The 25,088-nt window shown below is 41.7% G+C and overlaps 2 protein-coding genes and 1 long non-coding RNA gene across 6 annotated transcripts; 2 read left to right on the top strand and 1 right to left on the bottom strand.

Annotated features, from left to right (window-relative positions):
* The first annotated feature begins 966 nt into the window (after nucleotides 1-966).
* LOC116936261 lies at nucleotides 967-3,783 on the top strand. 3 transcript variants are annotated; one of them, XM_045180719.1, is made up of 4 exons: nucleotides 967-1,563; nucleotides 1,658-1,833; nucleotides 3,037-3,149; nucleotides 3,213-3,783. In XM_045180719.1, exons 2-4 carry the CDS (start codon nucleotides 1,810-1,812, stop codon nucleotides 3,580-3,582), a joined length of 507 nt encoding a protein of 168 aa, XP_045036654.1. In that variant the 5' UTR covers nucleotides 967-1,563; nucleotides 1,658-1,809; the 3' UTR covers nucleotides 3,583-3,783. The 3 variants fall into 3 exon arrangements, with proteins under 3 accessions (XP_045036654.1, XP_045036655.1, XP_045036653.1); XM_045180720.1 differs by having other exon boundaries at nucleotides 1,645-1,833; XM_045180718.1 differs by having other exon boundaries at nucleotides 1,633-1,833.
* A 1,725-nt stretch (nucleotides 3,784-5,508) lies between these two features.
* Nucleotides 5,509-6,498, top strand: LOC123477390. 2 transcript variants are annotated; one of them, XM_045180721.1, is made up of 4 exons: nucleotides 5,509-5,723; nucleotides 5,786-6,016; nucleotides 6,079-6,253; nucleotides 6,324-6,498. In XM_045180721.1, the coding sequence occupies exons 2-4, from the start codon at nucleotides 6,002-6,004 to the stop codon at nucleotides 6,473-6,475; spliced, it is 342 nt and encodes a 113-aa protein (XP_045036656.1). In that variant the 5' UTR covers nucleotides 5,509-5,723; nucleotides 5,786-6,001; the 3' UTR covers nucleotides 6,476-6,498. The 2 variants fall into 2 exon arrangements, with proteins under 2 accessions (XP_045036656.1, XP_045036657.1); XM_045180722.1 differs by lacking the exon at nucleotides 5,509-5,723 and having other exon boundaries at nucleotides 5,771-6,016.
* An 11,232-nt stretch (nucleotides 6,499-17,730) lies between these two features.
* On the bottom strand, nucleotides 17,731-24,674 carry LOC116933303. Its single transcript, XR_004400025.2, has 3 exons — nucleotides 18,132-24,674; nucleotides 17,992-18,056; nucleotides 17,731-17,914 (listed from the first exon to the last, which is right to left on the bottom strand). It is a non-coding gene; the product is annotated as an uncharacterized LOC116933303 (long non-coding RNA).
* Between the last annotated feature and the right edge of the window lie 414 nt (nucleotides 24,675-25,088).

The following is a 25,088-nucleotide window of genomic DNA, read 5'->3' as shown; positions in this document are numbered from 1 at the left end:
CAGCCCATAGGGCAAAGCGGTGTTCGGATATTTGATGACTAACATGCTTGTCAACAAATCTTGTAGGTAAAAAATAAAAAAAAATTACTGGATAGCTTATTTTTTATTTAACACTAGAAAATTTTTTTGTAGCTTTATTTTAAATTTTACTACCCCATTTCCCTATCCGCGCTACACACCATTCGCCATAAAACGCTGGGTTAAATGGCCCTAGCGTTCGGATACTAAGGGAGGGTAGTGTATTTCACACAAGTTTACATTCCAATACTTTTCGACATTTTTTACATTTAGCCAACTTATACAACATTATCACTACTTATACAAGTTTTACAGTTTATGCTACGTTTTTCGACTTTAAAACGCTGAGTTCGCCCCATCTCGCATCCATCGTGAGAATGATTGGCGCTATCGACAGCAGGTGGATGTTCAGGGAATGTTTCAGAAGACGTGCCATCCCCATCGGAAGGATCTCAGGCTGAAGGCATGATGGGACATGGTCGTGACGGCTGCTCCCGTGGAGAGGCGTCGGCGTCGAGCAGATTTCTACGATACAGTGAGGTTGCTTCCAGTGACTTCAAGTTGAACAGGGTGGAAACGTCTTGTCTAATTGGTGACATTTGTGGTCGATCATGAATGCGTGTCTCTTGGTCGATTACTTGCTCCTGTATCGTTCTTAGGTGAACCTTGTTGGCGCCCATCTCCGTTCGAAGGCCTTCTATCTGAGCGTTTAATTGCAACTTAACCGTTTCGATCTTTTGATCTATGTCTGGCAACGTCTTACCCCACATAACACAATGCAGTCCGTCGGATGTCCGACAGATGTCGGGGTCGGACGTTGAGTACTTCTTTTTGATATCCTCCGGACAGCCTGATATCCGATTTGGATGTCCTATGGATGTATTTTTTTTTGGTTTTGACCGCCCTCAATAGCGCCGTCGGACATTCTAAGGATATCCGAACGGGCTTTCATTTGGCTATAATTATGACATGTATTGGACCTTTAATCTTGAAAAACATTAGGCTATATCAGAATTTGAAATCGGGTCTCCCGCACCACAGTCGAATATTATTCCACTGTGCCGATCTACAAATATAATATTTATCGTTTTCGAACAATCTAATCCAATTGTTGTAAAACACTTGAGTTTTTTTCGATGTCGAACTTAGGTTAAACCTGGGGTCGTATTCCGAACACCAACTTAAGTCAAGTAAGAAACTTCACTTAAATTGGCTTAAGTCAAGCCAGTCTAAGTAAAAGTAGGATTTCAAGTTAGATTATTATGAAGTTATATTCTCAATAAAAAACCGCACTATACTTGTTAACACTTGACTTTTCCTTTTGTTAAAATACTGACTTCACTTGTACAGTGGGCGTGCCTGGCGTCCAAAAACAAACTCGTGTGTTTCACTGAAAGAAATCAAACATTCGTTTCTTTTTCTTTGTATTTGTAAAATACTATTTTAGTTAATAGTATGGCTCGGAAAACTGTAAACAAGGGGCCAAGGGAACTGTGGTCTGAGATAGAAACCGAAACGTTTGTTGACCAATCCATCTTAAACAAGGTAAAGTGTAAATACTATTGATTGTTTGAATGCATTTTTTCATTTTTACCACTCACATTTTTAAATAAGATGTCATTGAAGGTGCTTTTGATAGTGGTGTCTCTAGGGAAGCAAAAACTGCTGCATGGGAAAGTATAGCACACGTTCTTAGAACATCCTTTGCTGAATCTAAACCGAGAAGTGTTGAAGAACTAAAAAAGAAATGGAATAATTTGAAAACGGCAGCAAAGAAAGATATTGGGTTATATGCCAACTCACTTAAGGGGACAGGTAAATATTTTAAACCTATTTTATTTTCAGTTTGTGTATTTTGTTTAAATCTTGTAGGTGGTGGCCCAGCATTTCAGCTGAAGCCACTGTACAAGAAACTTCACATAGGGGAGGGTGGGGCTAGTTGGTACAATTTTTTTAATTTCTTCTCTTGTTTCTTTAATTTTTCATATTTTGACACCCAAAAAATTGTAAAAGAAAGCTTAGATAACCAGCTTTCTCGTGCTATTTTTTAATTTGATCTACGTTGAAGAATTCATATCGAAATCAACGTTCAAAAAGCTAAAAAGAATTTGATTACATGCCCCACTAACGGAGTAAGTTGGCAGTGGAAGTGGGGTAAGTTGGCCCTATGTATTTCAAATACGGATTTCAGTGAAATGTTGATGTTGTAAACAAACTTGAATAACATTACAATAAACAAAAATCCTATAGTTTTTTTAGAGTGGGAAACTCAGAAATAAGTTGTGATAACTTTCATAAAGATTAATAGCCTTAAATGCAAAAAATAAAAAATTATATACATAATCCAGGCAAACATTTCACAGGTGAACATCCTATAAAGTGAAACACCTAAAATGTGCCAAATTTTTGCCTCTTAGTCATACCACTGCTCACCATAAGTCATATCTAGCAAAAATTCGACTTACAATTCCCTGACATTTTGACAGGCCATGTACTATACATATGCAATGTATAATGCCTATGCCGACATGCCCCATGTTGCAATGTATCAATTTACCCCAACCCGGGGTTTATTCAAATAAAAATTTTTATTACTCCTTTATAATTGATTAGGGATAGAGGACACAATTTTCTATAAAACTAATATTTTTTATAAATTATTTGCATACAAAGAAAAGATAAAATTGATGAATACCAAGCCCGCTACTATTGTGGATTTGACGCAAAAAATTTCGTTGTTTTCTATTTCCTAAACTATTTGGGATAAATTTATAAAACTTTGCACAAATGTGCGCACCATAAACATCTTTGACTATGAATTATTTCAATAAAACCTCTTTCACACAATTCTTCTAAATTAGGAATTGCAAACTTGCCCTCCTGCCAACTAGCCCCACTCTCCTACATGTTTTTAAGAAAGACAACCCATGTCTGCCAGAAGAAATAATTCCCGTTAGTTGAAGAAATTGTTCGTGTGTTTATACTAAATGCATTCATTAATTATTTCCAATTTTATAGGGAAGCTGTGATTCTGAGACTCTTGACGAGGAAGCTTTAAAATCGCTGTACGACCAAGTTGAACGCGGTGATGCAAGGCTACAAGAGATTGATTTTGAAGTAAAAGACGAAATGTAAGCACAATTTACTAACTTAATAGTGTGACGTTGACTAACTGTGATTTATTGAATTATAAGTCGGGAAGCACACAATTCGTCTCCTATACCAATGACACCGTTTCCTTTGGCCATATGCGATGGAAGGTCGTCAGGATTGCCAATTGCAGCCGTGCCAGTGATTCCATCAAAGTCTGCCATTACGTCATACTCAGCAACTCCGTCAGGCTCAGCTACTCCATCATCATCAGCAACTCATTCACGACCATCTTCTTTAGCCCCTTTTGACGGGAGTGTTGAAAGTAGCAGAAAACGTTCATCAACCACACAACTAAGCATGAGGCAGCAGGTTAAAAACGCGAAATTGAATGTTTGCTCATCATCTGAAATCAGCAAACTATCATGTGAAAGAACAGCGGCTCAAAGTGCTAGTATTGATTATGCAAGCTAGACGTGAACTAGGCGAGCCATATGACAAATCTGAACTTCCTAGTGATCTTCATGATCTTATTTTCAACTCAAAAGACGAACTGTGATGTACACAAATGAAATCATTGTATAAAACAAAATACGCTGTTTCAAAATGAATGTTGTGTGATGCGTGCTCTTTTAGAAAATCCTTGGCGACGAATAAAAGCTTCGTTTTGATTACCGCCACCGTTTTGTGGGACAGCAGGAGGGATTATTTCGTCGTGATCATCTTCCATCTCAATATCTTCGTCATCCAATGGCTGATTCCGATCAATAGCAATGTTATGTAAAACACTACACGCTATTATTACGCTGTAATAGGGGAAAAATCATAGCTTATGCAAAGGTCAAACTATAAAATATTATTATAACAAACGAACCAAGAAGCTCGACTTGGAGTAAGTCTGAGTTCAACATGTAGGCAATAAAATCTTTTTTCCCAATTCCAAACGTACGTTCTATCGTGCTTCGGGTTGCCTTGTGTGCTCGATTGAAACGCAACTAAAACAGACAATTTTTTTTATTTTGCCAACCCTCAACCAATAGCTGTATAGTAAAACCTCTTTGGGTGTTTCTGGCGTGCCATATGGAGTTATAAGATGTGTTGTACATCCATAACCGCTGTCACCAAGCAGAAAGCCATTGCCAAAGTGGCCACGGACACATTTCCTCCCTATGCTGCTGTCTTTAAATACGTTTGAATCATGGCAACTGCCCCCAGACAGCACAAAAGTGCCGTCGTACATCCAGTATCCTTCCAGTCGGAGAAAGAGGTGGAAGATAATTGTAGTACCTCCATGGGAAGGTAAAACGGGAGCTTAAAAGGGAACAATGCTTCCCTATGTTCTCCTAAAAACTTCCTTTTAAAAATGAAGACATGGGATGCTTTACGGATCTTTTAGGATCATTACAAGGAAGCCACGCAATGATTCATTAATATTTGTGGTTGTAGTAATAAGTCTATCCAGAGTAAAATGAAAAAAAAATGGCAACGTTTTTTTTTTTTGAAATCGGGCAACGTTTTTTAAGCCAATCGTCCCTTTTTGCAGTGAAACGGCACTCTTTTCTATGGCATTGTCCGTTGTAGTCGCCATTCCTGACTCAGTAATAAATCAAAATTTTTTTCTGGAAAATTAATTTGCTCTGCTAGCTTCTAGCTTTTACGACCTACGAGGTGTTTTTTGCAAATTGTAAATTGCAGCTACCAGCAGGTAAATTGTTTTACTTAAATTCAATTACTTAGTACTATTTCATATTATGCTATTGTTATATTAGCAACCACTGACTGGACTTCTTTGAACAACTTTTGTACTGGGCTCATCACCTAGCTTTTTGCAGTTGTGGCAGGTCAGGTGCAGGACTACGAATAACTTTTTGTATTGGGCTCATCACCCCTTTGCAGTTGTGGAAGGTCAGGTGCAGGACTACGAACACCTTTGTCCACCTATACCAGCAGGTAAATTGTTTTACTTAAATTCAATTACTTAAGTACTATTTCATATTATGTTCTTGGTATATTAGCAGCCACTGACTGGACTTCTTCGAACAACTTTTGTACTGGGCTCATCACCTAGCTCTTTGCAGTTGTGGCAGGTCAGGTGCAGGACTACGAACAACTTTTTGTACTGGGCTCATCACCCCTTTGCAGTTGTGGAAGGTCAGGTGCAGGACTTCGAACACCTTTGTCCACCTAGTACCAGTAAATAAAAATTTTATTCAAACTGTCCACATCTTTTTTGTTTTACCGTATCAAGATGGTGAATTTGTAGCTTTTGGAGGTGACAGTGGAGGTGCTGAGGGGAGTTGTGGATGATGTTTCTTCTGGAATTGATGATCCGGATCATTTGCATGACGCGAACAACGAAACGAAAGTAATGGTCAGTTAGAAAAATCATACACGTCAACAAATGGTAAAGTGTTGCACATTTCTTTTCATAAAAAACTTAATAAGACTGCCGTTATTTTCAGATCAACGAAGGAAGGGATTAGCTGCGCTATGTAGTGTTCCGGTTCGCCATCAACCATACAATCACTTAAATACCCCGGATACGCTGGAACAATATGTCGCTCGCACTCCATAAGAGGCTGCCAAAGTGGCGTCTCGAGTGTGGTCAGAAGAAGGTATTATTATTTGAAAACATTTAGTATTATTTGTAAGTTTAACTCACTTCTTCTCACTCTAGAGTTCCAGTCATACACAAAATGATCCTTCGAATATATGAAAATTCTGTTAAAGCAACTAATGTTTACGGTGGATGGATTAGAGGCGGACAAGAAGCTTAGTGGTCCTTGCCACTGCAACGTGGAGGATTCTGATGCTATCGAAGAGGTCTTAGGTTTGCCCCTAAAAACTGTTGCGGAAGTCCTTTCAACTGGAACGATCATTGGGACTGCCTCCTATGCTGCAAAAACTAGTAAGTTTACATGAAAAGGTTTACAAAATTAGCATTAAAAAAATATTTTAAATTTTTTTTAGGAGCTAGTGCTATTGCGCAGAGGTGGAAGAGCCCTTAGCGATATGGTCTACCGTATTATGGAAAAACTTTTTTCCGATCAAGTTTGCGCTTCATACACCTGGCTGGGGAAAACAAAAAAAGGGGAAAGAAAAAATTGCTTTAGTGCACTGAGGAGAATTCATGCAGCCATATTCAGTAAGGACGACTAATACTTTCACTCGCGTAAATTGTTCATTCATTTAATGCATTTTCTATTTTAACATAGGCGTCGTCCGTGCCAACTCACGTCTCCAGGTGGAGGAAAAGCAGGATGATGACGTAGAATTCTACATTCATGAATGGCTACGTCATTCACAGGAAAAGTGTGAACGAAAAGGAATATCTCCAGCTACTTACGAAGATCCAATGGATCAATAAGGTCCTAAGTCAATTTTCAAGTTTCCAAGTCATTATTCTTTTTGTGTAAAACAAAGAAATGTACAAATACAGAAATCTTTGCAAATCTTTATGTTTTCTAATTTTAAAATAAGGGTACAAACTTACTGGGAATGAAGTATATAAAAATGGGTAGATACAAATGGGATACACCTAGGAGGTTATAAGGTAGTCTTTAGGAAGCGGCAGATCCGTTGGAGCTTGTGAGGAGTGACACCAAGAGCATCAGGAGATTCGTTTCGGACATTTTATAGGCATTCCCTAGTATGACCCATCCCTCCCACAAAATACTCCATAGGAGCTCCTAAGGCATGTTTTGTGCCGTGTGGGCCAGGCTTGGTAGCATTAACAGATAAGAAACGATTATTCGCATCACAAATTACCTGCAAAAAAATTCTAACAATTAATGTTCACCCAAATGAGAATTGCGCATTCACTATTACCTGAACGTTGATTGAATGATAGTTTTTTCTGTTAACATAGGTTCTTTCGTGGTGTATTGGGCACACGATTCGCACATGCGAACCATCAACACACCCTATAACTCCGGGCATTCGAGCGATGTCATAAAAATCGTTTTTTACCTAAAAATTATTTGATTCGTATCACTGTTAAATTTTATAGCTCGTGGCACGTATCACCGTAATAAGATTTTCCGGGAAATTATTGTGGCGCTGTGAAATAGCACATAGTGCAACTGAAACGCCTCTCACTGCTCGTGAAACTGATGGTTAGCTCAGTCTTCAAACATTTCCAACCACTGTTTGAAATGAACCAGCCGCATAGAATTGAAAAGCAATCAAAACTTGATAAATAGGGGTCAAAATACGTCTAGCCCTTGTTCTTCTTCTCGGCAAATAAGGTGTAACTAATCCTAGCTCAAAGAATTAAACATTAGCAACAAGATATACCTTGCAACAAAAAGAAATACCTGTAATAAAGTTAATTGAATCACGGTCGAATCGAAAAGTTTTCCGCAGTTTTTCATCATCGAATAGAGTAAGAATATCTTTCCGATTCACATGGAATGGATGAAGACGGTTACGATTAATGCGATTCCTCTGTCGTAGGTGATCACTATCCTCACTTGTTTCACTATTGTCAGAATCATTCATTTCTCCGTCAACCTCGTCAATATTGCGCAAGTCAATCCTTAACTCGTAAATTCGTCGGTTTCAACATTGAATGATGAATCGCTATCCGTGCTACTTTCCATGTTTATTATTAATTTTAATAATTTCGTCTGCAATTCATTTGAATCGCGGTGCAACCACGCAAAATTAGCATTACTTAAGTAACACTTAAGGTCCTCAATCCAACAATTTGTTGGATTGACAAATCTGTCAAGTTAAGTACAGAAACCTGAAAAGTAAAGTGTGAAAACGAACTTGACTTCCAAAATTTTATTTTCAGAATTGGACTTTTCAAGTAAAGTACAGAAATTTCAAAGTCAAGTGGAAAACTTGACTTAAGTTGCTGTTCGGAATACGACCTCTGAAGTGCATAAATTGCAATTTAAAAATTTATGCTAAATATTTTTTGAATTTTAAACTTCAGCATGATTTATTAAGTTCAAAGTTGTTTTTTATTATTTGAAATTAAAATCCTATCATAAGTATACTTGCTTTGAATATTATTAAATGCCAAATAATATTTATTTTCTGTAAGTTAATTTCCAATGGCTTGGTTCCCGTAAGCTAAACGGAAAGCCTGTGCAAACAATATCACGACTTAAACATATTTTATTCATTTTTTGTAATAAATGTTTAAATAAGCCATCCGGCAAATAGATAATTACTCCTTAATTTTTTTAATTTTTCGTATTAAATGCTGGATTTTAAATAAAAATATGATCAAGGGAAAAATTTGCACACGGTTAAGTTCTCCCCTTTTGGAAACAAAGAAATTTTGACAATTAATAATGAAACTTAGTGATCGGCCCCAATTAGTTCTAATCGAGTTAAGCGCCCCGCACCGATAAACTGCATTCAGGGTTGAGTTTAGGTGCCACTTTTTCCATCGGGGTGGTGCGGGGAAAAATTTGAGGTTACCCGTTGCCCCGATGCAATTTTTACAAAAATGCCGTTCTTTCGGTTTCAGAGTAAAAATCGGGGCAAGCGGGTAGAACGAGCTATTATCGGGGTTGTTATCGGATCGATCGGGTGAAACAGTCAATCGATAATGTTTTTTGCATTGGTGAATCGATTGATTGCAATCCAATTGATTGCAAACCCCAATTGAATTCGGGGATAAGAATTTTCCACCCTGAGCCACGCCTCGATGGCCTCAAATGAGAAACCCGATTTGCAAAAAAAGCGCCCCGATTGGCTCGAGGCCGATCCTTAAATGAAACAATTGAAAATCTTCTTGGCTGTTGGAAGGAGGTCCGTAGAATATAATTTCCGCACATCCATTGTACTTCCAAGGTGACTAGCCGACGGACATCCCTGGAACTACCCATTGAGTACATGGATATCTAACGGATGTTCGGCCATGATTCGGACATCCGATGGCAGAAATGTGCTATATAGGACGTGAGTCTTTAACCAGCTGTGTGTTGGCAGCGATTTCGATGGACGTAGTTCTTGAGCTCTCAACGAGTTTGTTCAGCTGATAGCCCATACCTTTTATCGCCTAACTCAACGTTTCCGTGACAGACGTTCGTTAGCTTCCATCTGGGTTCTTCTTTTCTCAAACTTTACTTCCAGCTCCAGCATCTGTTTCTGGACATACATGTCACGCTGGCTTAGTTGCCCGGAGAGATTGTTTGACGTGGAACTCGTGTACCTCTTCTCTGTTAACGTTGTACTGACCGTGACGTCAGAGGCCGACGTCCCGATTTAGCTGACGATGTTAGCGATTTAGTAGAGTGGTTTGATGATGTGGCATTCCAAATGGCTTGCTTGAAAATTTCTACCTGGTCAGTGTCGAAATATACCTCCCATGTTTCACATTCGTGACGTTGGTGATTCGTAATATCGAGCAAATTTTCCATGTAGCTTTGATAAAGGTCTTTGACTTCTTCGTACATGCGAATTAATTCGTCTCCCCATGCTGCAACTTGCAACTTCTTGAGTCTGATGGCTCCCATCTTGTGATGTGTCACTGCTTTTCGGAGCTGTTTCGTTAACTTCGTGTTGGCCGTTTTTCTCTTCCCTGGTTTCCGCTTGAGATCGTTTTCTGGGAGGAGAGGCCCTTCACTCTTCAATGCTTATGGCTTCATTTAGTCCTCTTTTGGGATATTGCCACCCGATTCAATACTATCTGCTGTTGATATGGCTTCACTCGGGACGTAGAAACGTTCAAAGACAATGAAGTAGTCACTCGTAAACGGATGTCGATGATTCACGTACCTGCGCAGAACACAATATTGGCCGTTATTAATCCGATGTTGATTTTAGCTCGGTTAATATCGTAAATTCGTTATAAATTACATGATATTATTCTACGGTTGCAAAAATATTGGAATGTAATTTTTCAAAAACCAATTCATTTTCATCCTCGGACATGCTTAGAAAGTCGAGTTTTAACAACGCATGTATCCCTCTACGAAATCAATGTCGATTCAATTTAGATTTTTTTCTTTTGTTCGATATCGATTAGCCAACAGTAAACCAGTGTCAGAAACCCAAGTTTCTGCGATGTGTACGTCCTGATACTAATCCAATATCGACATAATTTCAAATTTTTGCTTTTGTTCGATATTTATTAGCCAACAGTAAACCAATGTCAGAAACCCTAGTTTCTGCGATGTGTATGTCCCGATACCAATCCAATGTCGACACAATTTCAAATTTATGCTGTTGTTCGATATCGAATAGACAATAATAAACAAAAATTAGAAAAAAAAAGATTTAATAATCTATATATTCTGATACTAACCCAACGTCGATACAATTTCGAATTTATGTTATGGTTCCACGGCAGTAAACAACATTCACCAAGATTAATCCGATGTTCATACAGATTTGGATTGATGCACAGAAATACTAACTTTTTATTGGCAAGCCAATGCTCTGTCAATGATTTAATTCTGCACTTATATCAGTTATCGAATGACGAGACTAGGTAACATCGTAAGACCTATGTTAAAAATTTCTCACTGAAACTCAACCGGTTCCACAAACCGGTTCGAAGGACAGGGTTTTAACGTTCCCCGACTTCTACCCCAAAATATGAATATTGTTCGAATCTCGTTATGCATTTTTTAATGCACTGACTTTTTACTGTAGGTAAATTTTCTTGTAGGGCTCAATCGATGGATGAGACTGAATTGCCAGGCAAAGACAACAGAACTTGTGGACATGATATACCCCATTGGGCGAGCCCGAATCCTCCTCGAAGTAGAACGTCTGTCACCCTTTTTGCGTGCTGAATAGCTTCTTTGGCAGTTGGAAATGATGTCAACCAATTACTCACGTAAAAATGGTCAATTATTTGGGTGGTAACGTCGGCCCCATCAATCCCGCCGCCTTCGGCTGCTTGACGTAGAACGTGAGCACAAATTGTCGGAGAGGAAACTGCGCCGAATGGTTGCACGTTCATTTGGTAAACGGAAAATGGTTCCTGTATACCCGGGTCACGATAGAAAAAGCGAAGTGCCGGCCCGTCTTTAGGCCGCACCCTTACTTGGTGGATCATTTTAACAATATCAGCGCTCAACGCTTTCGGATGTTGTCGGAATCGTATCAGCACACCAATGAGGTTGGTTAGCAGGTCGGATCCTTTCAGCAGGGCAGAGTTCAGTGACATTCCCTTGTAGTACGCGGAGGCATCAAAGACCGGGTGGCATTTTTCGGGTTCTTCGGATTTATCATCGGATGGTGAGGCAGAAACCAGGTTCGGCCAGCTGGACGATAGTTGACCTCCTCAGCTGAGAGTTTTCGGGCGTGACCAAGGCTGATATACTCGTTGATTGCTGCGTAGTACCTTTTACCAAAGTTCTCGTCGGCGATGAGTCTTCGTTCTAGCGTGAGGAAGCGCGCTAGTGTAGACTGGCTGTTGTCGGGCAGGTTTGGCTCTTCGTTTTTCCAGAGAAGTCCCGACTCCTATCGATCGCCTACGAATTTCGTCGTCTCGTTTAGAATCTTGTTCGCGCGTACTTCTTCTTCGCTAATCGGCACCTTGACACCTGCTCGGGCTTCGTAAGTCTCGGTGAGTAGAAAGCGATCAATTGCATTCACAAGATCTTGGTCGGGTGGGGGCGCTAATGAGAGCGAGTTGCACTGCAGTTGTGCAACGGCGGCTGGGGAGATCGGTCCAACTATACACCATCCAAAGGTTGTTCGAAGTCCTCGCGGGGCTCGCTCGATCAACGGATCTCCTTTTATTTCCAGGACCTCTTGCGGCGCCATATCACACGAGCCGATCAACACGTTCACGACCACGGAATTTTGGGAGGGAAAGTTCAATCCGGCTAGATTAGGCCAATCCTTAACCAACTTCTTTAGATCAACGTTTTCGTTTTTGATTCTTAAGACGGGAACGGAGTAACAGTTCGGGATTTCGAAAGAACTGCTTTTGTCCAAAGGAGAGATTCTGAAAGACACCTTTGTTGTATTTGCGGTTGGGTCACGGCCGTGATACGTTCCTATTCTTGAAATTCCCTTCTCGCCTTGAAGTCCCAATTCGTTTGCAAGCGCGGGTGTTATCATTGAGATTTGGCTTCCAGGATCCAAGCCCCGGTCCAGGTTCGGCCATTAGCTTCAATTAATATAGGACGATAGGCAGCAAGGTCGTTTCACTTTCGTAGCCGTAGGAGACCGAGCCGTTAAACGGGCTCTTTTGAGATGAGGATGACATCGGGCTCGATCGTGGCGTTTTCGGGTACATCCTCGGTGCTCCATGGAGAAGAGGGTGGGGAAGACGTTTACACTCGTCCGTTTCACATTTCTTTTCCTTCGTACACTCGGAACTTAGATGGCGGTCGTCGAGACACCGGTAACAGCATCTTTTTTTTGACGATTTCTGATCGTTCCGTGAGACTTAAGGCTTTAAACTTCTCACAGAGGTAAAGGCGATGAGCACCATCACAATGTGGGCAGGACGCAATTTTTACGGTCGTAGAAAACACCGTGGGAGTCGTGGTCCATTTCTTCTGTTTTTCGTTCGACGACCCGTGGACGTTTTCACGAGTTTTCGGATGACTGCCTTGCTGGGGTGTGGGGTTGATGCCAACACGGACAAAGTATTCCGCCATCGTAACGTAATCGAGCCACGTGTCCAGGTCGAGTATCGTAGGCAATCTATCTTGAATTCGATAGCTCATTTCGGCCCATTTACTGCGTAAGGTGGGCGGCAATTTTCCAACCAATTGAGCCAAAGTTGTGCTGCTGTGCAGTTCCAGTCCATATCCACCCAGTTGCAAAGTTGCGACGACTGAACGGATTGTGGACGAAAACTGCTTTAACGATTCGTAGTCGCTATGTTTAAACGAATGTAGCTTTAAGAGAGATGAAGAGCAGTCGGTTGAAACAATTCTTGGATTTCCGAACTTCCGACGCAGCTCTTTCAATGCAAAGGAGTATAATCCAGGGTTGAGTAGAACTTTGCCAAGATTGTTCTGAATTTCGTTCGTCAAGCTTGCACGGATGGTATTGACGTTCAGCATCGCTGAAGCATTTGACGTGAATTTGAACCTTGAATGACTGGATAAACATAGGCCAGTTTACTGGGTTGCCGTCAAACTTCGGTGGTTCAGCTTTCGGCGGTCTCGATGATGAACGAAATGTTGGAGGTGCGTCATGATGATTCACGGCGAATATCCAGGCATCCGGAGAATACACCGATGGTTGTAGAGCATGAACTGGTCTTTGAGGCGGTAACGTTTGTTGCGTAACTCGGCTGTGGCCGGGTAGCACCGACATCGTGGTTGTTGGAATCAGTGACGGACGAGCGCTTGAGGTGAATTGCTGAGCTATACTTGGATTTGGCTGGTTGAATACGTTTGGTGGTACGTAGCTGGAGGCGTTGGCATTTAGCTTGGGAATCGACAAAGACTGCTGTTCAGACGCAGCTGGATCGTATTGAGAGCATGGTTGCGTTGACGTTGATGTCCCACACAGTATACGGAAATTTGGGATAAGCGTAGCAGGTGGATGAGATGGGACGACAGAAGGTTTCCAGATATCTGTTTTATCAAACCCGGACGTTTCCATTTCATCGGTCTCTTCGGCAACTGCTAATTCGTCTATGAGCTGTTTGCGTAACAAGGAGCCAGTGTAGCGTTGCTTCTCCAGCTCCATTTGCAATTGTCGTTCATTTCGTGCTGCTTCAACACGCCTTTCTTCTGCTTTTCTAGCGGTTTCCAACTGCTGCATACGTTCATCCTCTTCGGCTTGTTGTAAGGCTTCAGCTCTTTCTTGTTGAATCTTTAGTTGCATTTCCTTTTCTAGCCGCTCTGCCTCTTGAGGTTTACGGCGTGTCGATGAGGCTGATGAACGGTTAGAAGTGCTACTGCGGCTGGGACCTGCAACTGATCTTGCGTGGACCTAATGGGAATCTAGGTAGTTGGCCACGTCAGCTAACGCCCTCGAATGTTTGATGGAAATATCAATTCCCCAGCTGGTTTCTCTGTCCAGCTCTTCGCCGTCGAACTTACAGACTTCCACGTAGCGAGGGTGGATTTTTTCAACGATGTCGTATCCACGGACCAAGCCATCTCGTTATACGTTGACTGTATCAACATCTTCCAGTATCCAAACGGCAAGGAGAGCTTGATTGAGCGACTTCGTGTGAATACCCTTTGCCTGAGTACGGTAAGGCTTTAGCTCAGCGGGATCGTTAGTCGTTTGCCATTCTTCCAATTCCTCCTCCGGTTCTTCTTCTTCAATAGCTTCAAGAGGAAAGGCGTCGTTGGCAATGCTTGAATGACAACGAATGACGTACGGGAGCAATTTGCGAAATTGATACGTGATCTGCCACACGGGACTGATTTGCGAATGTAACACGTTACACGTTATTTAAGACACGAGCTTGTCTACGAGACGGGTACAAGCTTAGGTTTTCGACAATCAAGCTATTAGGACAGTACTTCGTGCGTAGACGACTCAGGGTGCTATAGGGCGAGCACGTGTGAACGTAAATCGTCTAATTAGAAACGAGAAACTTCATAATTTGCCAAAAAATACTTTAAGCTGCAATCTTTTGGGGTCGGGAACCTTGCTGTTTGCATTTATCTTCCACTTCTTGCTGTTGAAGAATTTTCTGTGGCAAATAAGCAAATGCAGCTCCGGCCGGTATCAAGTCGTGGTCAGCTACAATTGTCCATGGTGATCCACTTAAATCGACATCTACATGTTCTTTGAAAATTGTGTTTTCTCTCAGGATCAGTGCCATGACCGTCGGTGGATTGGAAACTGTAAACAGGAGCATCAGGAATGGTATTAAGTAAGTTTGGTACCTAGCAGGTGGTCTCTTGTTACGGCCGGGCCTTTACACTGGCTGTACTTCAGTCGGACCAGGAGGCGCTACCATCGCGTCACCTGTTAGTGATTGTTCGGTAACTATTTCTTCGTTGTCTGCTGCCGCTTGTGGACTGGGCACTACAGGTAAAAATTTTTATTCAATTTCCTGTTCATCTTCTTCTTGATCTTTTTCAGTGGCCTCCTCTGATTGATTTGGGGCTATTTCTTTGGGATGCTTCCATTCATTAAAAGCTTCAAAAAATGGCTTCATTCGGTTGACGTGCATTATTTCCGTTTTCCCTAGTCCAGTTGCCAATCTCACTACATAATTCACCGGTGTGATTTTTCTCATTACTTCAAAAAGTCCTAACCAACGAGGAGCTATTCAGATTTTCCCACTTTTCTGAATGGCTTGTACACTAACACTACATATCCTGGTTGGAAGGATAACTCCCGATGACGTGAGTCGTTCCTTTCTTTCTGTTGGTTTTTCACTTCCTCCATTCTAATTTTCACGATTTCTCTGGCTGTCGATAATTCGGCCAATTGGCGATCTGCGTAGTATACTTTGGTGCCATCTTCTGGCAATAATGGATTTGGGTCGGCACTGAGCTCTAAATCGATTGGTAATTTAGGCTCACGTCCATAAAGAGGAAAAAAAAAGAATATTCCGTGGATTCCTGCTTGGCTGTGTTGTACGCAAAGCACACGTACTGTAGGGTCTAATCCCAGTTACGCTGGTCACAACTAACATACATTGAAAGCATTGTCACTAAGGTATGATTCATTCTTTCAACAGCTCTCTTTTCCTGAGTGTGATACCTAGATTTCGTTTTGTGGTTGGTGTATAATTTCTTGACCACTGCTTGAGTTAAGTCAGCAACGAAGCTTTGATTTACAATACCTTGATGCAGATTTTGTCCTAAACATGCTAACGGAACAAAAATCAACTCAAGTTAATGTGCAGTGTGTCATGAAAGTAGCAACTTGATTGATCAATGAAACCGTGAAACAGAAAGTAAAACAAGCCCTTTTTTTTGGCAACTAGCAAACGTGATCATGATGCCCTAATCCCATTTTTCGATTTCAAGGAAGATTCCTTTGCTATCCTTAGCAATCAGTATGGGCAGAACAAATATTTTACGACAAACTTTGGTATTAGCCAGCCTTACGTTTTTAAAATTAAATTCTTGTAAATTAATAAAAGTACGAAATTATAGGAATGATTCAACCTGTTAAAATTGCTCTTACACTTGCTGCAGAAGATAACGGACGTCACAGGACGGGAAAAGACCAATCATTTAAAGTAAAAGAATATTTTTATGTACCCCTTTTGACGCAACCAGAAAAGATTCTCAATTTCGCTGATGTTTATCGTGAAGTTATACTCAGCAAATCAGTTAAGAAGAAAGAATTTTCTCATTTTGAAGATGGTACAGTTTTTAAAGAAAACACCCTCTTTCAATTAGACAGCACCGCTATACAGTTTCTGCTTTATCTTGACGATGCATCAATCACTGCTGATAAGGGAAACCATTCAAAAAAGAAAAAACTAATGTTTATTTACTTTGCAATGGGAAATCACCGGAAAGCACCCGAACGAATAGCATCTTTGACTTATGCAGACTTAAGAGAACATTTCGAACGGGTTTATGGAATTACTGGTTGTTAACCACCGAAATAATCGAGATGAAAATGTGGCTAACTCAGTGGCCAAAAGGGCAACGCTGCGATGTATTTAACACGAACACGAGGTTACAAAGGCAAAAACAGGAACAACAGGTTGCGACATCAGCAAAGACTAAAACGAATGAGAAAGACCTCGTTGCCGCATCTCCCTCCGTCTTCGACTACGGCGGAAATGCAGAAAAAGGGGTTAAACAAAAGATGGGCGCTAACGCGAACAATTAGCTTTAGGTGTAAATGGGGTGGCGGAAGTGTAAGGGAGGGTAACCTATAGCAAAACCAAAGGGTATTAGTTTAGCCAAGGTCAGACAAGTTCAGACTTGTCTGCCCCTCGGCAATGACACGAACACACACACACACACACATACAGATATACAAAACCAACACTTAAATTTACATTTATTACTAACGACTTCTGTCGTTAACACTGGTGACTGTATTTTAAATGAATTAGCATTCTTTCATGTAATTGGGGGGCTGGTACCGGACGTGATGCACGATCTTTTGGAAGGAATTCTTCCACTGGTCATTTCAAAAATGATACTTTATTTCATTAAAAAAAATTCTTTACTTTAAATCAGTTGAACGATAAAATCAAGAATTTCAACTACGGATACAGGGAGGTTGCTAGCCCCTCATTGCGGAAAATTTGTCCTTATTTGTGAAATTTACCGAACTGTATTATTCGATAACAAAGTCCAGTCTTTCCTAATTGAAAAAAGACCAGATAATTTTAAAATTGCTCTAAATCCCTTAAAATTTAATAATATTGATGTCTATCAATTTCACTCTGCCTTTTTTCGTTCCCCGAAATTATATGTCCCAACTAAGACTGAAATTAATCGCCATGTACTTTTATGAATAGTATACCTACGTCGTTTCTTGTAAAATATTGTCACAAAAATTGTATTTTAACAAGAACAAATGAATACAACAAGTGATGACTTAAATCTAAACAATGGTTTTACTCGAACAAAAAGGGATAACAATTACCATAAGTTGGAGAAGCGTCTGAAGACCTCTAGGGAAACCAGGGAACTCCTCTAACGGAGCCCAGCTCCATGAGCTCACCCTATGGAGACTCATCTAACGCAGATTCGGGACAGTGTTTTATACCGTCGCGCGAACTACTCCCCTTCCGGACTGCGTATCTGCGTATCTTTCTCAGAGCGGACTTCTCCCGATAATTTCTTCACAACGATCGCAGCGTTGTCCAAGGAGCGGATGACTCATCTCTGCGAAGAGATAACCAATCTCCCTTTTCACCCTCGACAATATGTTATCCCTTTTTAGCCCAGAAATTCCGGGGTTTTTTGTCCAAAAAATTTGCCTGAAATTTGAAAAAAGATGTATAGTATTTAAAACCCCGAAATTTTTGAAAACAGTCAAAATTTCGTTCATTCTCACATTTTTCTGGGTTTACAACACCAAATAAGTGGTAACCTTTTTAACAGTGTTGCCGCCAGAAAAACCTGTTTCAATACATACAATGTTTTCAATATTACGAATTGAAATAACGCTGCACCAAAATACAGTGCAACTTGTACCCTCCATCTGCTCAAGTTGGCCAACCAATGTCTTGATGCAAATGAACCATGCTGATTGAAATACACTCTGAAATGATTAAGTTTCTTCGGAAATTTTTTAGTAGAAACAGCGTTCTACATAAATATAAAAAGAGCTTTAAAAAATATCAGTTAGTTTAATAACAGCGCTGAAAAAAAGCGGACCATCAAGCCCCGGTTTTCCATAATCTTCCACTGTATAGGGAAAGTTTTCTGTTTTATTGCATTTTTCAATACATACGCGGTGGAAACTTACGAAGTTGGTTATGTATTTAGAGGTAATGAAAACTAAAACACAAGTTTATTATTCGATTTCAATTGAAAAAAATTATGCCGCTTTTCGAACACTTTTGTCATGTTTTTTTAGGCACTAACCAAATTTTTAACTAAAAATTTGTTTTACCCTAAAAAAAATTTTCATCTTACCAATTTTATTATTTTCCCAGCCAAAAATCTGAGATAATTAATTGTACAAGTTTAGAATAAATTGCATACTTGAGTAATTAATGATATATTAGTATGATTTTATCATACTTACCTGCATTAAGTAAGATCATTAAGTGTCATTTACAGTGCTGCCCTTACGGGCAGGATTGTAGGTGGCAAGGGCCTTCTTATTTTTGTTTACGTGTAAAGTAACCCTTGCCCCTTTTTCTCAGTGTAATTTTGTAAAGTGATAGACAAGGACATCTCGTCTAACTCCCCCGTAAATAGTAACCAGTATAGTTTAAGAATCAAAGTTCTCTCTACTTAGCCCCCTCACCGGTGGTCAAATTGTCTTTCCCCAAATAAGAAATAAAGTTGTTCCGTTCCTATCCGTCATTTTTTTTCCATCATTATCCCTTTCATAGTTCATCTCTGCTCCAACGTCCATTTGCACGTGACGTTCGGAACAAATTGCGCTGAAACCTGAGATTTAACGAACACGTGCGTTGCTTTCGTAATTTCAGTAAAGGTTCACCTGAGAACGATTCAGGAGCATTTCATCGACCAAGGAGTACGCATACCTAGTCGACCACAACCTCTATCAGCTAGACAAGAAGTTTCCGCCCGGTCTACCTTGAAGTCACTCGAAGCAACGGTACTTCATCGCAGAACTCTGCTAGACGCCGACACCTCTTTACGAGGGCAGCCTTTAAGACCATTGCCTATCATGCATCCAGCCTGCGGCCCTTCCATTGAGGACGACACGTATTCGGACACGTCCCCTGAGCACCAGCCTGCTACTGGCAGCGCAAATCCTTCTCATAGTAGTTGCTGTAGTCGTTCACCCCGAGCTTCACGATTCAGCCGTTCGATGGAAATCCATAGAATTACGCTCAGTTTAAGGCTAAATTTTGAGCTTTATACGAGAACGAATAAAACGGTTCTCCTGTCCTTCTGTTCATGTTTGAAGAGCTGCTGTCTAAAGAAGTACGAAACGAGATTGGCGAGTGCCTTGCTGATGTGACCATGTACTTCGTCGTGTGGGATCGTCTCGACGCAGTCTACGGCCGCCTTGAAGTTATGGACCAGACCTATCTCGACGGTCTGCGGCATATTCGACCATTGAAAAGCCAGGATGGTGCAAGCCTGGCAGGAGACAGAACGCTTCTCACACGTCAACCATTGGACACGTTTCGACAGAGGAAGGCTATAAAGTAACGGCATCATCACCTTCGTTAGCCGCTCACATGGGAAGACGACAGAAGACAGAGGAGAAATAAGCCGAAAAGACTGACCAGTGGAGGTGCCTCGCATGTAACGGCAGTGCTCACAACTAGGCCAGCTGTAACGTATTTATGTCTTTCACGCCCACGAAACGGGTTGAAGTCGTATTTAAGTCCGGAAGGTGTCTACTATGCCTCACCGGCAAGCACGAACTCAGGGAGTGTTCCAGAGACATCAAATGTACTATTGGTAGATGCACTGGATCAAGACACAATCCCCTGCTTCATGGATCCGAATTCATCCCACTGAGGAAACAAACGGATGCACCACCTCGATCAGCGTCTACATCGACTGCATTCCTTGGGACACTAAGTAAAGGGAAACGGTAAAGCGACGTGTACGTTTCAAGATCGTGCCCGTTCGTATTAGCGTCCATGAAAATTGGGAAGACACTTTTAAATTCCTGGATAACGGAAGCGACCCCACGCTGATTAGGAGCGATGTAGTAAAGAAGTTGGTTTAGTTGGACCGCCTAAACGCATCAACGTTGTCTCCTATGATGGAGCCACGTCGAACGTGCAAGCATCGGTTGTGAACTTCTCCCTCTCTTCGGTCGACGGAACAAGCCAGTTTGAAGTAAAACACGCATACACCGTTGACAATTTGAAAGTGACACCGAATCCTCCAATCAACCCTCGTCAAATGGAATCCTGGACACACCTACGTGGTCTTGATTTCCCAAAAAAACGTACAACCCGAAGACATTGGTGTATTGATTGGACTCGACGTACCACATAGATTCCGCCAAACCGCAAGCTAGAAAATTGGGCCTATCGCTTTCAAAACACCGTTTGGTTGGTGCCTGGGTGGTCAAACGGGCCCATCAAAAGATGGACGTTCGTTCATTGCCCATATAGTATCAGAGGAACGTCCCGAAGACCTCAACGAGCTAGTCAAGAAATTCTGGCAGCTGGAGGCGAAAGACGTAGACATGGAACAGCATGTTCTCTGCGAAGACGACCTACGTGGAAAACGTATCCTTGAGTCAACAGTAAAAAATGTTAGTAGTCGGTATCAAGTCCGCCTAATGTGGAAAACCGACAACGTAAACCTTTCGGACAATCAATCAACTGCATTGAAGAGACTTTATTCTCTGGAGAGGCGATTTCAAAGAGATGGAGACTTCGCCCAGAAATATGATGCAGTTGTTAAGGAGTACATCGGCCTGGATCACGCCAGACTTCTCACAACCGAAGAGTTGCGGAAGGAGTCAAGTAAAATGTGGTTTTTATCACACCACGGGGTCGTAAGCCCATCCAGCTCTACGACCAAAGTTCGAGTTGTATTCGACGGAGCCGCCGAGTATGGAGGAACATCCATCAACCAGAACCTGTTACGAGGATCCAATCTTCTCGTTAGCCTGCTCTGTGTCCTACTACGCTTCCGAAGGAACCTAGTACCGGTCGGCGCGGACGAGAAGATGTTTCACCCGGTGAAGGTCCCAGTAGAAGATCAGGCGGCCTACCGTTTTGTCTACCGGACGCCTGGCAGTAATCAAGCACCGTTAACGTACCAAATGACAGTCCACGTCTTTGGATCAATATTTTCCCCAACGACCTGTATCTTCGCCCTCAACCGGGCTGCCGAAGATCATCGTGACCAGTTTCCAGAGGCAGCGGATAGCGTTTGAAGAAACTTCTACGTTGACAACTACCTCGACTCCTTCCTTTCCGAAGACGGGACAGTAAAACGGGCCCGCAAAATGAAGAAGCTCTAACAACTTCGCGGTTTCAACCTAACAAAGTGGACGTCCTCATCAAGGAAGGTGATATCGGCTCTACATGAGTTTGGTCTAGCCTCACCAACACTGGACCTTGATTTGGAAATGTTGCCCATTGAGCGAACACTTGGAGCAATGTGGAACGGGGAAATGGATATGCTAACGTTATAGATACGAAATCTGCCCAGTCATGGCGTTTTCACCAAAAGAAATTTCTATAGTATTATATTCAGTATCTACGACCCGTTGGACTCGTCGTTCCTGTTGTTTGCTTGATGAAGTCTCTTCTGCAATACATATGGACGTACGAGAAAAGGATCGGCTGGTACGACCCTATCCACGAAGAATTAGGCCAACGTTTCCACTACTGGTACGAGCATCTGAAGAACCTGGAGTTGCTGACGGTGCCAAGATGTTTTCCACATCAAAGTGGACGTTGGACGCAGCAGCACCTGCATGTATTCACGGATGCAAGCACAAAAGGATTTGTAGCTGTGGCGTATTTCCGCTTCGTCTTCGAGGACCAGTCGATCAACGTATCCTTCGTCGTGGCTAAAACCCACGTAACACCGTAAAAGGCCTCACGATCCCAAGATTGGAGTTGCAGGCTGATGTAGAAGGCTTAACCATCGCTCTAGTAATCGGTCGGGAGCTCGAGATTGACCTTCAAAAAGTCACCTTCCACACAGATTCTCAAACTGTATTACGCTGGATCCAATCCCGCACATGCCGATCTGAAACATACGTGAACAATCTTATTGGCAAGATCCTCCGAAACACAAATCCAAGACAATGGCGTCACGTTTCTGGAGTTAATAATCCCGCGGAATTTGTGTAATCGTGGCATCGACCCGAAGAACGTCGACGAGTTGGTGAAATTCCACGAAGGTCCATCGTTCCTGAAACTCAATCCGTCGGAGTGGGATACTTAGGAAGAGATCGCAGAGCTGGAAGAGAGTGACGTTAACGTGATTTGAGTCTTCGCCGTCAAAACCGAGAACGAAAATTACTTCATAGATGACTGCGTGAGAAAATATTCCAGTCTTCTGAAGATCCAGAGAGTTATCGCTTGGTGCAGGAGGTTTGCGACAAATGCCAGAGCGAAGATGGGCACTTGCAAGCCCACCGTGGGAGAGTTTACGACCGAAGAAATGTCGGCGGCTGTAACACTCTTCATAAACGCGCTCAAGAATTGGCATTCGCCGAAGAAATCTACGCCTTAAAGAAGAACCTGGAGTTGCCTCTGAAGTCAAGCCTACGCGCTTTCAGTCCTTTTCTGGATGAAGTAGGACAGCTACGTGTAGGCGGACGTATACTACAGGCTCCAGTCGATTATTCCGAAAAAGCATCCCATCCTGCTTCCAGCTGATCAACTCGTGACGCAATGGATTGTATGGGAGCATTACACGCGGAATCTTCACATGAAATCGGAAAGATTACTGATGGAGTTACGGACACGATATTGGATAATCTATGGACGCAAAGTCATCAAATCAGTTGTCAACACTTGCTGGCCTTGCAAGCGTAGGTCATCATTGCCTATTCCGCCACTCATGGCATCATTACCAGTACATCGGCTCACTCCATATCTTCCACCTTTCACATTTCGGTAGTCGATTACTTCGCCCCTCTAACAGTACGAGTCGGTGGAAGAGGGTGTAGACACGAAAAACGTTTGGGTTTCTTGTTTACGTGCCTTACAACGAGAGCCGTTCACTTAGAAGTCTCCGAGGGCCTGAGTCTCGACGAATTCCTTCTCTGCTTTACCCGGTTTGTGAGTTTACGAGGAAAGCCGAACGTCGTCTACAGTGATAATGGAACAAATTTCGTAGCTGGAGAACAAGAACTTCGTCAGGCTCTAATGGAATTGTTACAACAGCACCAAGAACTGCAATCGAAATTGGCGTGTCAACAAATTGAGTGGCATTTCTCTCCCCCTCACGGACCCCATTTTGGTGAGTTTGGGAAAGAATAGTGCAATCGTGCAAACGGGCTGTGAAAGTCAGCGTGGGAAATCGTCTGGTTGCCGATCGAGTCCTCAGAACGGTAATCGCAGAAGTAGCAGCCTTCTTAAACGCCTGGCCACTAACGCACCTCAGTATGGATCCAGAAGACCCCGACCCGTAGACACCGAATCACTTTCTACATGGAGGAGCCCGTCCGCATGTTCCGTTAAAACTGAAACATGCCGAAAACTTAGACGTCACAGCTAAGCAGTTTTTTCAAAGCCAAGCCATCCTCCAGCATTTTTGGAACAGATGGCTACGTGAATACGTACCACACCTGACAAAAAGAAGAGAATGGACCGAAAAACGGCCAAACGTCACCGTCGGAGATCTGGTACTAGTCATCGAACCGAATACCTTACGTGGACAGTGGCCATTAAGAAAGTGATCGAAGTTCTACCCTGTTAATCGGATAACGTTGTTCGAGTGGTAAAAGTCCAGATCAGCAATCACAAAAACCCCGGTATTCGTCCAGTGACTAAGCTCTGTGTTATGGCTACGGCCAAAGAGCAGGACGTTTACGTAAAAAACGAAAATATTGGGTCGTCAGAGTCCAAATCGGTGTCGTGAAGTTAAAAAATGTAGTGTAAAAAGTAAAATCTTAGTAAAGGTTTGTTTTTTTGTTTAGTACCTGTGGACAGTAGGGCCCGCTGTCACTTACAGTGCTGACCTCACGGGCAGGATTGGAGGTGGCAAGGGCCTTCTTATTTTTGTTTACGTGTGAAGTAACCCTTGCCCCTTTTGCTCAGTGTAATTTTGTAAAGTCGTAGACGAGGATATCTCGTCTACCTCCCCCGTAATAGTAACCAGTGTATTTAAGTATCAAAGTAACCAAGTTCCCCAGTTCTCTCTACTTCGTCAAATTGTCTTCCCCCAAATAAAGAAATAAAGTTGTTCACTTTCCATCCGTCATTTTCATTTCATCATCATCCCTTTCATAATTCCTCTCTGTTCCAACGTCCATTTGCACGTGACGTTCGGATCATAAAGTAACGTTTAAAAGTTCACTGTAAGAAAGGATACCCCGATATTCTTTCGGGGTTAGCAACCCGGAAAGAATAGAAAAAAGGAAATTTTTGTATTTTACCAAATTTTCGGGGTTGTTTATACCATTCATTATATTTTGAAAAAATATCCCGGAATTTTTGGGACTTTTGAACGCCTGGACCAAATAAACGAGCATAAACCCCGAATATTTTGTGGACTTAGAAAGTTGGGAAGAACCAATTTTTCAGGATATTTTTTTTGTTTAGCCACTTGTATTCCAAGTATCCTCATAAATACCAATTTTAACTTTATAATATCGATTTTTCTGTTTCAAATTATAATGTCAATTCAATTAAATTAGGTTATCATTATCAATTTCACAAAATCAATTTTCATGAATCGTTGATGTTCGAAAACAAAATCCTAGCACGTAAAATCAAATATTTCCAAATCTTTAAAAAAATCCACCAAAATATTTCTATCACCTGACGCACTTGAATCGAGTTTTAATAGATA

The sequence above is a fragment of the Daphnia magna genome, unplaced genomic scaffold (assembly GCF_020631705.1).
Source record: "Daphnia magna isolate NIES unplaced genomic scaffold, ASM2063170v1.1 Dm_contigs021, whole genome shotgun sequence".
NCBI lineage: Eukaryota > Metazoa > Arthropoda > Branchiopoda > Diplostraca > Daphniidae > Daphnia > Daphnia magna.
The sequence above is the reverse complement of the archived record's forward strand: the minus strand, read 5'-3'. Positions and strand labels throughout refer to the sequence as shown.

Coding starts and splice junctions, on each gene's coding strand:
- LOC116936261 (XM_045180719.1), top strand. CDS start 1,810: ATGCCAACTCACTTAAGGGGACAG. Junction 1,834..3,036: donor CAACTCACTTAAGGGGACAG/GTAAATATTTTA, acceptor CCAATTTTATAG/GGAAGCTGTGATTCTGAGAC. Junction 3,150..3,212: donor TTTGAAGTAAAAGACGAAAT/GTAAGCACAATT, acceptor TTGAATTATAAG/TCGGGAAGCACACAATTCGT.
- LOC123477390 (XM_045180721.1), top strand. Junction 6,254..6,323: donor AATTCATGCAGCCATATTCA/GTAAGGACGACT, acceptor ATTTTAACATAG/GCGTCGTCCGTGCCAACTCA.